The sequence below is a fragment of the Calidris pugnax genome, unplaced genomic scaffold (genome assembly GCF_001431845.1).
Source record: "Calidris pugnax isolate Ruff unplaced genomic scaffold, ASM143184v1 scaffold98, whole genome shotgun sequence".
In the NCBI taxonomy this organism is placed as follows: domain Eukaryota; kingdom Metazoa; phylum Chordata; class Aves; order Charadriiformes; family Scolopacidae; genus Calidris; species Calidris pugnax.
The window spans coordinates 388935-402135 of NW_015090829.1; the positions used below are offsets into that span (position 1 = coordinate 388935).

At 49.2% G+C, this 13201-nt stretch overlaps 1 protein-coding gene across 1 annotated transcript in view; it reads right to left on the reverse strand.

Annotated features, from left to right (window-relative positions):
* PLCB2 (phospholipase C beta 2) overlaps positions 1 to 13201 on the reverse strand; it is a 46839-nt gene that overhangs the window by 32377 nt on the left and 1261 nt on the right. Inside the window, exons 2-3 of the mRNA XM_014940720.1 lie at positions 9920 to 9997; positions 7604 to 7672 (exon numbers count right to left, since the gene is read on the reverse strand). Of these exons, the coding sequence (XP_014796206.1) occupies positions 7604 to 7672; positions 9920 to 9997 (147 nt within the window). The remainder of the gene's footprint in view (positions 1 to 7603; positions 7673 to 9919; positions 9998 to 13201) is intronic.

Sequence of the window (13201 nt, forward strand, 5' to 3'; positions counted from 1 at the left end):
AAATGTGGGTAACACCGTAACACATTAGAAATCACATTAACTTCAGCAAAAAAGATTTTAACTAAGTTACCTTCGTGTTTGCTATAAACTCAGAGCACAGAGTCAGTCACTGCAGTTCAGCTCACGTTTAGTGGCTTGTTCAGGCGCTACTAACTGCTGAGGGAAGCAAACTCCCTGATCTTGGACTTCCAGGGATCTCAATTTAGCCCAAACCAACCAAAAACCCCTCCAGGCAACCAGCTGTCTGCATCCCATAGTGATTCAAATGGAAGCACTTCCATTTCTGCTGCACAATTGTCTCTACATTTGGGCTGTAAGGGCAGAAGCTCAGGAGCAGCCCAGGCTGGGGCACTCCCACGTGCCCACACCGCGTCGCACGCTGAGCTGCACACACATTTTATATGGAGGTCTGCAGACTTTTTCCCACTGCATTTTTTTTCCAAATATCTGGAGCATTATCAATTTTACCCCATCTGTAGCAAACAGGCACCTTTAGGAAAAACAGGATGGGCTGGATTCTAACTCAAGATGATCTGACTGCTGGCTCTCACTTCATAAAGGCAACCCTCTGCAGAGGTAGCTCTGGGACCTGTACAATCCAAGAGCATCTGGAGGGAAAGGAGGAGGAAAGCAGTCAGCCACCCATGAGATTTGCCTGTTTTCTAAGAAGGAATTTCTAAAATGCCTCATTTTTGTTTTTTAAGCAGTTTTCTTCCGCAGAGGTGAGCAGCACCCCCCTCTCCACACCTCCTTTCCCTGCTCACAGCGACTTCTTGATGGAGTTTAACTGTTCATTGCAAGTGGCGAAGTGTTAGGATTTTAACTTCAAATTTAACTTCATCTGGCAAACCCTCTGGCGTTCGTTCAGCTTCCTTACCTCTGGTGTTGTAAATTGTATGAAGCTAAGACAATAGAGAACTTGTGGTTTATGCTGAACTCATTTCCTGTATTTGTTACCGAGCGGCTCCTCCCAGCTCTTCCTTCTCTACAAACTGGTGTCTCTTGGCTCTCCAGAAGCTGCTTCTCTTCTAGCTGTGTCCCCAGCAAGCTCCATGCTCCACCAGAGCTTCTGCCTCCACCCTGCAGGGCTCCTCGGGGCAAAGCTGGCCCACGCAGCGGGTGGCCATGGCCTGCTCTCTGATCACCTCCAAAGCTGTTCACAGTCAGCCTTACCCTCTTTACGTGCCATGCCCTTTATCTGCATTAACCCACGGCACCTCCCAACACCTCGGCGAAGTTGAGAACTTCGTTTTATGAGATGCAAACTGCAGCGGGAGAGGAAAGGATGATCTTGTCAGGGGGCTAAATTGGGTCATAACATCCCAGCGACTGACTTCCTGCCCGGCCGTGAGTCACTCGCTCACTCTGTGCTGCCTGGGCCCGGGGATCATCTCCCACGCGGGACCAACGCGGTGGTTTTGGCACCACACTGAATGAAGATGCTCAGAGAAGACCAGAGACTGTGTCCGAGGGCACAGAACCTGATGCCATGGCTCCTTTCTAACCTGTTCTCCTTCAGCACCTCGTGCTGCAGCTTCACCACACAATTACTTAGTGCAACGTTCCAGGTGGCCACAGAGGAAAAATAGGACTTGCTACATGAAAAGCAGGACAAGCACATTAGCCATGCAAATCAGAGAAGGGAAACACGCTTAGGAAATCCACTTTAAAAACCCCAAACAAACAGAAAACAACCGACTGGCAGAGTGGCTGAAATAGAGATTCAGCTCCCATTTCACTTCCCACCCTCCCATTTCCCTAAAATCCTCCTCTGTGCAAACCAGATTCATAGTCCAGAGAAAAGCAAATTCTCATGCAAATATAAGCAAAGAGCCAGGCCTAGGGCAGGAGACGGAGACAGTCCCTTCTCCACGTGAAACGGGACAGGGCCCAGTGACAGCCAGGATTGCCCACAGCTGCACACACTCCACACCAACAACTCCGACCTTCCCGAAACACGGAACGTGATGCTTGTGGCATTAGAAGAGAGGACTCAACAACAAGTCTTCTCTTTTGGAGAAGAACCATCTTGTTTGGTCGTGAGAAGGGAAAGGGAGCACCAGAGATGATTCAAATGCCTTTGGCTCACTCCTGCCCTGAGTAGTGGCACCGCTCCAGCGTGGGATCGGGAAGGAGAGGGGTGGCAGTGGAGGGGGGCTGACGGGGGGCTGTCCTGTCTGTCCTATCACCACCTGCACCCCAGGGCCAGCCCATCTCTGCTCCCAGCATCGCAGCGAGACAAAGCAGAAAAAAAATCAGCAGATGAAGCACTCTCAGCTCTCCTTGCTGCCTTATCTAAAGGAAGCGGAACAGGCAGCAGCACACAGATTCTCATGGCACAAAATAACCCATGGCAATCTGGAATGGAGCAGGAACAGACCAGGAGGGAGAGGTGCAGACTGTGCACCCCCAGCAACTTCCGTGGCCTAAGAGCTCACGCTGCAGAAAGATGGAAGAGGCAGAAGAAGAGCCCAGCACGGCAAAAAGCCATTACTGAGACGTGACCATTTCCTCGCTGGGCCCCCACTCCACTATTTATAAATCCTTCGCAAGCCACAGACTTCTACCCGCTTTCCTCTTGCACACACACACACCCCAGTTTGTCTCCACGCTTTTTTATTTGGAGGCCTGAACATCAGACTTTGGTGAGTCCCACCATGTGCTGGCGCCGAATCAGCGCAGCCCTGGGAGAATGCTGAACCCCCCGAGCTGCCTCCCCCCGCCACGCAGCGTGTTCACAGCCCCCAGCTCAGCCTCCCCTCAGCCCCGAGCACAGGGTGAGTGTTCCCTGCACTGGCAGGTCCTCATTCCTACTTTATCAGCTCAAAATTTGACCTGTGAAATACCTTGGTGTGGTTTTCTCCCTTGCACACGTTCAGTTCAGAGTCTGCATCTCCGGGTTCAATAACACCAAAATGAGTACGGAAGATGAAACCGTTTTATAATCACGACAGACAGAAAATACAACTTCTGTTTTTATGAAAAATGATGCTTGCTTCCAAGCCAATGCCTGCTGAAATGTCTAAACAAAATGCAAGATGAAGCCAACAGCCCAGCAGTCTGGCGTAAAACACCATGTATTTTGGTCCTAATTATCACACCCTCTGTCAGCGTTCTGGGGTCCTGGGGCATCAGGAAAAATATAAAATGGAGCAGTCGTTATTGTTCCTTGTTACTCAAAGGAAAACACAGAATTGCATTGTAAATAACATCTTGATCTGCTTCGGCACGCTGCTCAACTACATTCAATAGCTTTTTATCTTGTCTTCTTTATGTTCAAAGTCCCTGCTAATTCTTATCTTTATTACTCTTGAACACCCGCCAAAGTTCATTCTGCCCTGTCTCTCAAAAAAAACATTTCCATCGGGAAAAAACCACTGCAGAACACTGAGTAGCTCTCAAAGAAAATACAGCCAAGGAGGAGAGAAGGGGAAACCTGCACGTGGATGGGAGCAGTCCCGGGAGGACCCGAGGGCTGCGTGCGGGCTCCGAGCGGGGCAGAAGAGAGAGGAGAATAATTCTCAAGAGAGAGCAGGGCTGTCTCTTGCCTTCAGCCAGCTTCACTCCAGGAATCCTTCCTTGTGGGGCAAACAGCACCCTTCTCATTGGGGGATGGCTTGTATTGAACCCTTAGTGACTCGTCCCTTTCTCGTGGCCCTATTGAACCCTTAGTGACTCGTCCCTTTCTCGATGCCACCCTCACTGCGCTGGGCACTCCAGGCTCACTGTCTACTCCCTAAACATCCTGCGGGGTCAGGAAGGGGGTCCCACCAGCCCCTGCCCCCCAGTTTGCAGGGACAATGCCGTGACCCGCACTGGCGAGGCAGTGCGTAGGACAGCAGGGCTTTCCAGCAGTGGTTTATCTGCATGGGCGCTCTGGGGTTATTCTTCTTGTGGTGCACAGAGCGGTTACAAGGAAAAACCCCAAACCTCTTGCCTAACAGCCAAGGGAAAGTGTCACTGAGAGCAGTAACTCCTGACACCCACAGCACAACCACCCGCTGGCAGCGAGACTCCTTCCCCCGCGCCGCTCTGAACCGCTCAGGGCACGTCCCACTCTCAGCCATTCCAAGCCATTACATTTTTAAGAGGGGAGACACCCCCTTTGTCATCCTTCTGCCCTTCACCTCAAACACATCTTTGCTTTGTCACACCAGTTTTTCATCTTTATACCTTCTTGTAACGACGCACCAGATGTAGCTGTAGGGAGGGGGTGGGGATTCCTGTCCAGAATTTCTCACTGCTTTCTGCATTCCTTTGAGCAAATTCTGTTCTTGGAAAAGCCAAGTGAGTACACAACACAGGGCTTTCAGCAAGTGCTGCAGGAGCATCGGGGACAATACAGCCATGTGTAAATAAGAAATTCCCAGGTCTGGACACCATCTCTCCTACCGTATTGGTTCAATGGCCATTTCAGTGCCCACACGAGACCTCCCATCATCCCATAAGAGAAAGGTGGACAAGGAGCCATCCTAGTGCATTTTACTCTGTGTTGGCATAGAAATGCTAGAAGATTCCCCGAAATAAAAAGGGGACTTCTATTAAATGGGTCTCTGTGAAATGCAGAATTCAAAAGGCACAGCAGAGGTTGTCATCAAGCGCATCACATCTGCCTGTTGAGAATACTTAATAAATCACTTGGTGCTTGGCCTTTGTTGGTAAAAAATGAGCTGTAGCCAATTCCCAGGATACTAAAATCCTGTCTCTGGCCCATGACAATGGCTGGAATAGAGCAGCTACGCCAGGTCGGAGCACAGATCCCTCCAGATGCCTGGGGAGAAGAACAGGGCAAACGCAATGGTACTTCCCTGACACATTTCTGCAGCTCCCAGCGATTTATGATTCAGCAACTTCCTAAACCAGAGGCTTTATCTGGCATTTAATAACCTTCAAAGGGCATTTCCTTCTTGTCCTGACTTTTCAAATGGGGGAAGGCATCCCCCAGCGCGGCGACATGACACGTAAACCAGCAGCACCTCCTTCTGCTTGTGCTGAACCTGCCTTTGGAAAATTCCACTGCACGTGGAGGGCTCACGCTGGAAGAAACCCTGAGCAACCGCTTCGTGCTCACTTTCTCCGTCCAGCTCCCGATGCCACCACACTCCACCACACTCCTCCGCATCCCCCTCAACTTTTTTTTTTTTTTGGCCAGACTACAGTCCCTGCCCACTCAGATGTTCCTCGCACAGCAGCCATTTCATTCTTTTATCAATCTTGCTGCTCTCCTCTGCCTTTTTACAGTTCTTTGTCTCACTGGAGATGAAGACTAGACATGCCCAGGAATATGCATGCATTCAGGGTGTCCACAGTGGCATGATCTCCTCATTCTTTCCTTACAATTCCTACCATACAACAAACTTTTTTTGAGCAAATCCAACTGATCACCACGTTGATATTTTACCCTACCCTCATGATCTGGTTTCTGAGTAGCAATAGTCAACTCAGAAAGTTAGGATTAGTTTTTTTTTTTCCAATTCAAGGTTTTTCTACAAATCAGCCCTCATTTTATTACCCCAAATAACTTGGTACCATTGGCAAACTTTGTCTTGTCTCTGTGCACCTCCTCTGCAGATCACAAGTGACCACCCAGTTCATCACAGCCCCACGCACTGATCTTTCTGGGAGTCCACTGGTTCTCTCTCTTCTCCCAACAGACTTTTTTCTTCTCCACCAGCAATAACTTTTCCATGCAAAGATGTCCTCTCTTATTCTGTTCTTCAAGAGCCTTTCCTTATGATGGGAATCACAGGGGTCACTTTCCAATTGTATTGAAATGATTTAGAGCTAATTATTGGAACGGAGCCACTGCTTCCCTCTCCTCTTCTGCTTTTTGCTGCCCTGGTACCACTCATCATTTTTCTTATTCTTTACACAAGATTCTTTGTGCTTTCATCAAAAAATCTCTTTTAAAATGTCATTTTAGTTTGTCTCTGGATATGGAGTGTGGTCATTCCAAAACTGTACTGTGAATTACTCTTCAAAAACCTGGGGTTGGCCTTGTTTCCAGAGCAATCCCTGGCTCATGAGCAGGGACTCGTTACAGAAAGATGCTGTTTCACTAGAAATTCTTTTCCTCTAGAAGGAGCTCTGAACACTGCACTTCTACTGGTAGTCTCCAATTAATCTTCCTTAACTAATTGCGAAAATCTAGGACATTTGTCTCCTGCCTGCTGCCACCAGAAGGACATCCACCTATGGCCTCAGTATTTACACCATCAATTTATAACCTACATGAAAGCTGAATTCATTTTGTAAACAGGTTATTCCTGAAGTTTAATGCCCCAGAAAGCAGCACCTCATGCCTCTCCTTTAAATTGGCCTTTTCCTTGGCGCATTCTGTCTGGTGCATAGCACCCAGCTCTACCACCTCCAAATACTTCATCCTCTCAAATGAAAAAAAAATTCCAAGAGCTCTTTCCCAAACATTATTCCTATAAAAAAAGTTGCAGACAAAGTCTTAGGCTTGTTGAAAACTCAAATATGTTTCATTCTAATGAATTTCCAAGAAGAAACACAGTTTTCTCAGAAGTAATTATGATTTTTAAGAATTGTGTGCGATGGGTATTGTTCTTGAGCTCTGCTGTGCCTTTAGCACCCACCTCATCATGTTCTTTTGAGCATCATCAGCCTCGGGGAGCTCTGAACAGAGGCTTTCAGAGCAGTATTAAGAAAACAGCTGCTCTACTTAAGCAAAGAGGCTGCTCAGTCTCTCAGTATATGTTGCAAAATCTTCCCCCTTTGCATTAGTGTGGGAATCACCTGTTACCACATGGAGCCATTATCTTTATTCCTTTGTTTCCATTTCACATTCTAGCTTTACTTCAATTTTCTTCTTGCCTTCTCCATACATGGAAAAGTTAAACAAAAAACAGACCCAGAAAAAAGTCCTAACAAGGACAACTTTGCTGCAGGAAGCTTAAGTTATAACTGAAACCAAGAACAAAGCCGTAATCATGTGCTTCCCTTGGTCTGCCACCCTCCATGGAGTCAATTTAAAACTATTTGGGAAAACAAAAGAAAAAGAAACACTAGTTTTTCTGAAAGTAAATTTTCTTCCCTTTAAAGGGAAAAAAACTCCACCGCACTGGAATCTCACTGTAACTACAGGTTTGTAGCTGCCTTGACCCAGCCTGGGCATCTCTGCAGAAGGGAGAAGCTCTGGTGACTCACCCAGAAGCATCACCAGTCTCCTGCAGGACCTCCCGTTGTAGCCCAGGGAATGCAGAGGCCAGGCCAAGACCAAAGCTGGGGAGATGCATGGCAGGGGGTAAACCCAGCCACCACACACAATGGATAACAGGCCTTCTGAAGGTCACCTAGGAGGGGAATTATCTCCTAGATTTCTGGCATATTCTTTCCAACAAGCTCATATACCATAGTCTGGATGTGCCTGTCTTTTGGGCACACAGAGGGCCCCTGGGGAGCTCAGGGACAAGTGTAAGGACAGCTTTTCTATATTTATGAAGTTGTGATGTAAGGAGACAGGGTCCTCTCCACCTTCTTGTAAGACAAAGCCAAGGTAAACTGCCTCAGCTTATGCCAAGCCCTGGGCAGCCTTGCCTTTCCCATATAAACACTGGCAGCAACGAAGCCATGCACTCACCTTGGGGATTTTGGCAAATCGCCCCACTCGGGTATCTCGGATGCTGGTTATATCCAAAATTTCCATTTCCTACAACAGAACAAGGACAAGGAAGGTGAAGGAAAGATAAAGGAATACGGAAAGGAATCCACTGCAAAGCCCCCAGAAGCTGCAAAGCAGGGCTCTGGCCATGCCCTTCCCCGGAGCAGAGCTCTCCCACCAGGAAGGACGTGGGCAGGGGAACACGGGCTGCTGCTCTGCCAGGGTCCTGTGGGGAAACTCTACCCCAGGGACACTCCATGTGTTGATGGTTCAGGTTCTCAGCCTGCCTTTGCCCTCACACATCCAGGGAGCAGCTGAGCAGAAGGCCAGGGCAGGCCCCGTGCTCCCTGGGTCACCCCCAGAACAATGTCACCTTCTCTGAAGCAATTCCCATGGAGGACATTCCACAGCCTTCCCCGGGCAGCCCACTCCACCTCCTCACCACTGCCTTGTTGTCATGTTTATTTCGTTTGTTCTTTTAATATCCAACCTGAATTTCCTTCCTCTGTTACTAATTTGTCTTCTCACCACGGATCTGGAGAACCCATTATACTTGTTGCAGCAGATAATATTATTTTCCAAGACCAGAACAAGGAGCAATGTGGATACCATGGCTTCTGGCTGCATCCCCAGTTTATAGTGAAGCAGGATGGAAATTTCACTCCTAATCCCACTGCAACCCCAGTAAAAAAGTGGTGGAGTTTTTCTTCCTTGCTGTTCATGACAAGCAGATCTTAAGCGGAATCAGCCAAAGGTTAATAAGCCACACGAATTCAACAGACAAACTACTGCCCGTGCCCCACCATGCTCCACATCAGCCCATCTCTTGTCCCCGGTGGCTGGGCTGATGCCAGCCCGCACGTGACCTGCCCTGGCTCCCTCTGACAGCCGGCACTGGCCCAACACCCTTCTCACCAGCTCACACTGTCTGCAGCTTCCCTCAGAGAGCAGGAACGACGCCAGGCAAGCGCTTCCCCAAGGATGTAAAACAGGCTGTTGCTCCACTGCAGCTCTCAGATTTGTTTACAGTTTATTTTAGGTGCTAATCAATGGCATTTTTCAGGAATATGAGACATCCCCCCAGTCCGGGTTTCCTCTATCAGCTCTGCTTCCCTACCCCAGCCCCTTTTTCCCAGGTCATTACGCCCCTCATGCCTGTAACCCAGCGAAATATCTCACTTTTGATGGCTGACAACAGCTCCCCTTTCCCCATTTTGTGCACCTCCTCCAGTGCTACCTCTTCTTCCCACTGTCTGGCTGGAGCCCTAAAATTCTACCACCAGGAGCAGACCTTGAGAGGGGGACGAGGGTGAGGGAGATGGCAGAAAGGGGAGCACATCTTCTAGAGGAATGTGACAGTCCCCAGCCTCACAACACTGCTTTCTCGGGGGATATGGCTGTGTGGCAGTGCCTTTCCCCCACGGCACTGGGGCACAGTCGTCTGAGAAGGCCAAGTTCATCAAACCCCTCAGGTCTCCCGGCCAGGCGCTGTGGGGACTGTATGTCTCTTTATCTGCCATGCCTCTTCAGCATGTAGGTCATGAGGAGGAAGTAGAGCTGAACCACAGCTCTGCTCTGGAAAGCAGAAGTAAACCCAGCCTTCCACCTCCACTCAGACAGATCTCTCCACCCCTTCTTGCTACTCATCAGTGAGGAACTGAATTCTCTTTCCTAAATTTGTTGCCCCTCTCTCTCCCCCAGAAGCCAGGACCCTGTGGTTTACCTCCAGGGACAATTCACTCTCCAGACTCAATGCTGTCTCTACATCACTATGGTCACTACGTTGTTTTTTTTTTAATTAAAATCTCTAAAACACCAACAGGTCAGTTAATTACAACACAGGCTGCACATCAAGTACACGTTAGCAGAAGCTGCACACATTTAATTAGATACATCCAACCAGTTTCCTTCCAGCTGCACCATTGCACTGCCTGGGATGATCTTTAGCGTGCTGGGTACAGGGGTAACCCAATGCTGTTCTCTGTGAAGCCCTCTGAAGCACATCTAAGGAACTTTGCAGGTATAAGATTGTCAGTGTGACAAGCACAAAAAGGCCATGCTCATCTCTCTGGCACATTTGCAGCTTAATTTCCTGCTCTTTTTCTGGAACCCGGAGACAAATCTGCCACTGGATAAGCATGAGACTCCCAGGTCCTTTTTGGGCATTTTCTTGGCGAGTGCAGTGAGTGTGGCAGAGTGCTCCTGAGTGCAGAACTCCAGCATCTGTGGTGTTTTAATCTCACACAAACTTTATCAGGCTATTTGGAGACCACGCTGTGAAGTCTCAGCACTTACCTTATTCTGATAGGTCCAGTATAAGTAAAAGCCCTTTGGATCCACTCGAAGAATCACGGGAGAGGCATTTGCTGTTTCCTGACAAAAAAAAAACCAAAAGAAGAAAGGTCAGCACTGTACATGACTTGGAGAATCCATCATGGGACACAAGGTTCCCAGTTCAAATATAGACCCAGTCGGGTGAATCATCTTCTGATTTATGGAAATGAACCAGATGATTTTAGAACATCTCCAGAGTAACAGTGTGAGGCTACAGAAGCCGATCTCTGCTGGAGCCTGGTGCTCACCTAACACTGAACAACTCTCTTGGAGCTTCTATACAACGAATTAAGAGAAGGAAGTACCTGTAGATGCAATTGTTTGTTTCATTTGAACTGCCTTCCCTCCAAGGCACCTACTTTGTTCTATGAGCTGCAGAGTGAGCCCAGGATGAGCACAGACAGCATTAATCCATGGCACGTACCCTCTAGGTGTCTATAACCACACCAGTTATCTGGGCTCTCTTCACAGAGAATGGGGCCAAGACAGGAAGAGTGCAAGGAGGGATCCATCGAATACAGATGAGTCTGCTTTAGGTGGTCTTAAACTCCATGGCCTAGCTCTACACAGACTATAAAAAGGAGTAAGCTATTTGAACACCCACACTACAGACACAGTTAGATGAAATAATTTGGGGCCGATCCTGAACTCCACACAACAGGGGGACCCTCCAGATCAGAGCCAAGGCACGTACCGCAAAGCAGACACAGGCTGCTGGGGGGTTGTGTCCTTTGCCTCTGAGTATTTACACTGCTTCTGCATTGTCAGTTAAGGACAACTTCACAGACATTTTCAAGAACGACCTCCGTTCCCACCTCACACACAAGCCTGCGCTAAGAGATGAATTAGCATGAGCTCTTTGGCGCCGGAGATAAAGGGCACTCGGTGCCTCCGCTTGGGCCCCAGCCCATCTGCTCATTCAGCCTCGCTGACTCCTCACCATGTTTGACCTCGGCTGCCACAGAAGATAGGATCGTAAGGCCTATCAGCCATTTCCAGGAAGGCTTCGAATTCAATTCAGGAAGTTGAAATACCCAGCTACTGAGATGAAACCAGTACCGGAATCTGAGAGCTGTACTTGTCACTTGAGTTCTTCACTCTGTTGCTGAACTCATACTTCACTCCAGAGTGTATCTGTATTTCCAGGGACCTCCATTGCCAGAGTCAGTATTCTTCATGACAGCCAACTGCCCGGGCCATGGTGCATTGCGTGTTCTCCTCTTCCTCACCACTGCCTTTCCCACTCTGCACGAGGGACAAGGCTGATGTGCACAGCACCATGCCCGTGTTCCCAGAGCTCTTGGTTGGCTCCCTGAACACAAGCCCTGAAGAGCAAAGCAGACACTGTAGTGCTGCTACTGACCATTGTGCCATGTTTCTAGATTAAATTTATCTCCTCCGAAGCAGCTCTCTCGAAAGCTGGCTCAGGCTGCAATGCGGATCGCTGACACCGGCCTCCTCACCAGGGACACGGATGGCCTGGGGTGCAGGTACTTTCCTGTTGCTCCTTGCAACAAATGCGATGCTGAATTCCACAAGAGATGGTCTGGCGGCCAAGCTGGCTGCTGCTCACGCTGTGGAGGTCAACTCCAGGGCAGAAAGCAAGTGTTCTCTGGTAAAATCCTGTACTACATCATCTTTCAAGGATAGAAAACATTTTTGCTTGTACTTAGAGGACTAAGAGTCAGCATAAAGCCAAATACACAGGCGCCTGCTCGGCTTACGAGGTCGGCTGCTGCATCAGGCCCTGCTGGAGGTTTCGAAAGGGTTCCCAAGCCAGTTCTTGAAATAAACTCTCCCCCCGACAGTAGGAGTTAACCTCCTGAGCCTGGCCGGCAGCCCCAGCTCACTGCGTGCTCAGCAAAGCCCAGCACAGGGTTGCTCCTGGCGCCAGGACGTGACAGCCCAGCCTGTCAGAGACCCCGCTGTGCTCCCCTCCGGAGAACACACTGCAAATCCTGGACAAGGTGTAGGCACTACAGAAAAAAAACGTGGGTTTGATTTACTCAAGAAACTGCTGGGTAGAGTCCAGCCCCAAACTGCACAGCGATGTAAGGAGCCTATCTGTTCTACCTTCATTCCTCCACCTCAAATACTGCGGAAGGAGTTCAAAGCTATTGCCAACAGGTCTGTTCTACATTCCTTCACCTCAAATATTGCGGAAGGAGTTCAAAGCTATTGCCAACAGCACAGCCAGATCAATTCAAAGAGTGAGACAAAAAATGCAGGACCGTGACCTCTGAAGAGCAGCTTTTATCCTGCCCCTCCACTAGCCCTGCTGCAGCCCGGGACTCCTGCCATGGTCCCCTGCAGCCGGCTCTAACCGAGGAGTGGGAAAGCACCATGAGATGGGGCAACGTGACCAGAACAGCCCACTCACGGAGAAGGCTTTCATTATTGGTGGAGGTCAAGTCTGTAAACTACTTAGTAGTTAGAGGCAACCTTTTAGGAATGTTTACAATTCTGTAAACCTTAGGGACAGGGAAAAATCCACACAAGACTTGGGCTCCCTAACTCCTATGGTTGCAGCAGCAAATAAACACTTGGTGGGTCTGGAAGCCCAGCCTGACTCAGCTTGGGTTTGAAGGGAACTAACTATCCCAGGAATTCCCAGTGAAGCACTTAACAGCTTCGAGTTTGGGGGAAAATGGTCCCTACGGACCGAGCATAGACCGAGCATAGAAAGTCAGCAGCAATTTTAGACCAGTTTGTCTACTGTTATTCTCAGAAACCAAATCCCTGTTCAAATTCAGAGAAGCCAAGGGAGCATTCTGCAGGCAGTGGCCCCAGAGGAAAACCAGGGAAGGCTGTGCTCTCTGCCATGCCCTGGTGCCATCCTCCTGTTCTGCTCAGCCAGCGGATTAACTGCCCAGGGATGTTCCGACCTGTTCTCCTCAGCATCCATCCTCTCTGACAGTTGTATTTCACATTGCTTTCTCATTTCTCGGTGCCACTGGACCACCCCTGCTTTTGCTGCACACCAGTGATCCACCTCCCCCGCACACGCTGCCTTGGGACTTCAAACTCCATCCCAGCTTCACGCCCACAAAAGCCAGCACTGGTCCCTCCTGCACTGCTGCTGGAGGCACCTTCTGGTGCGGCTCATCGGCGATACCACATCCAATGTTTCACCCAGATCCTGGGGAATAACCACCACCTGGCCTGCCCCTCTTCTATCAACATTCATGCTCAACAGCAGGCAATTCATACTCCAGCCCAAATGGATGGGCAGCTGCTGCCCTC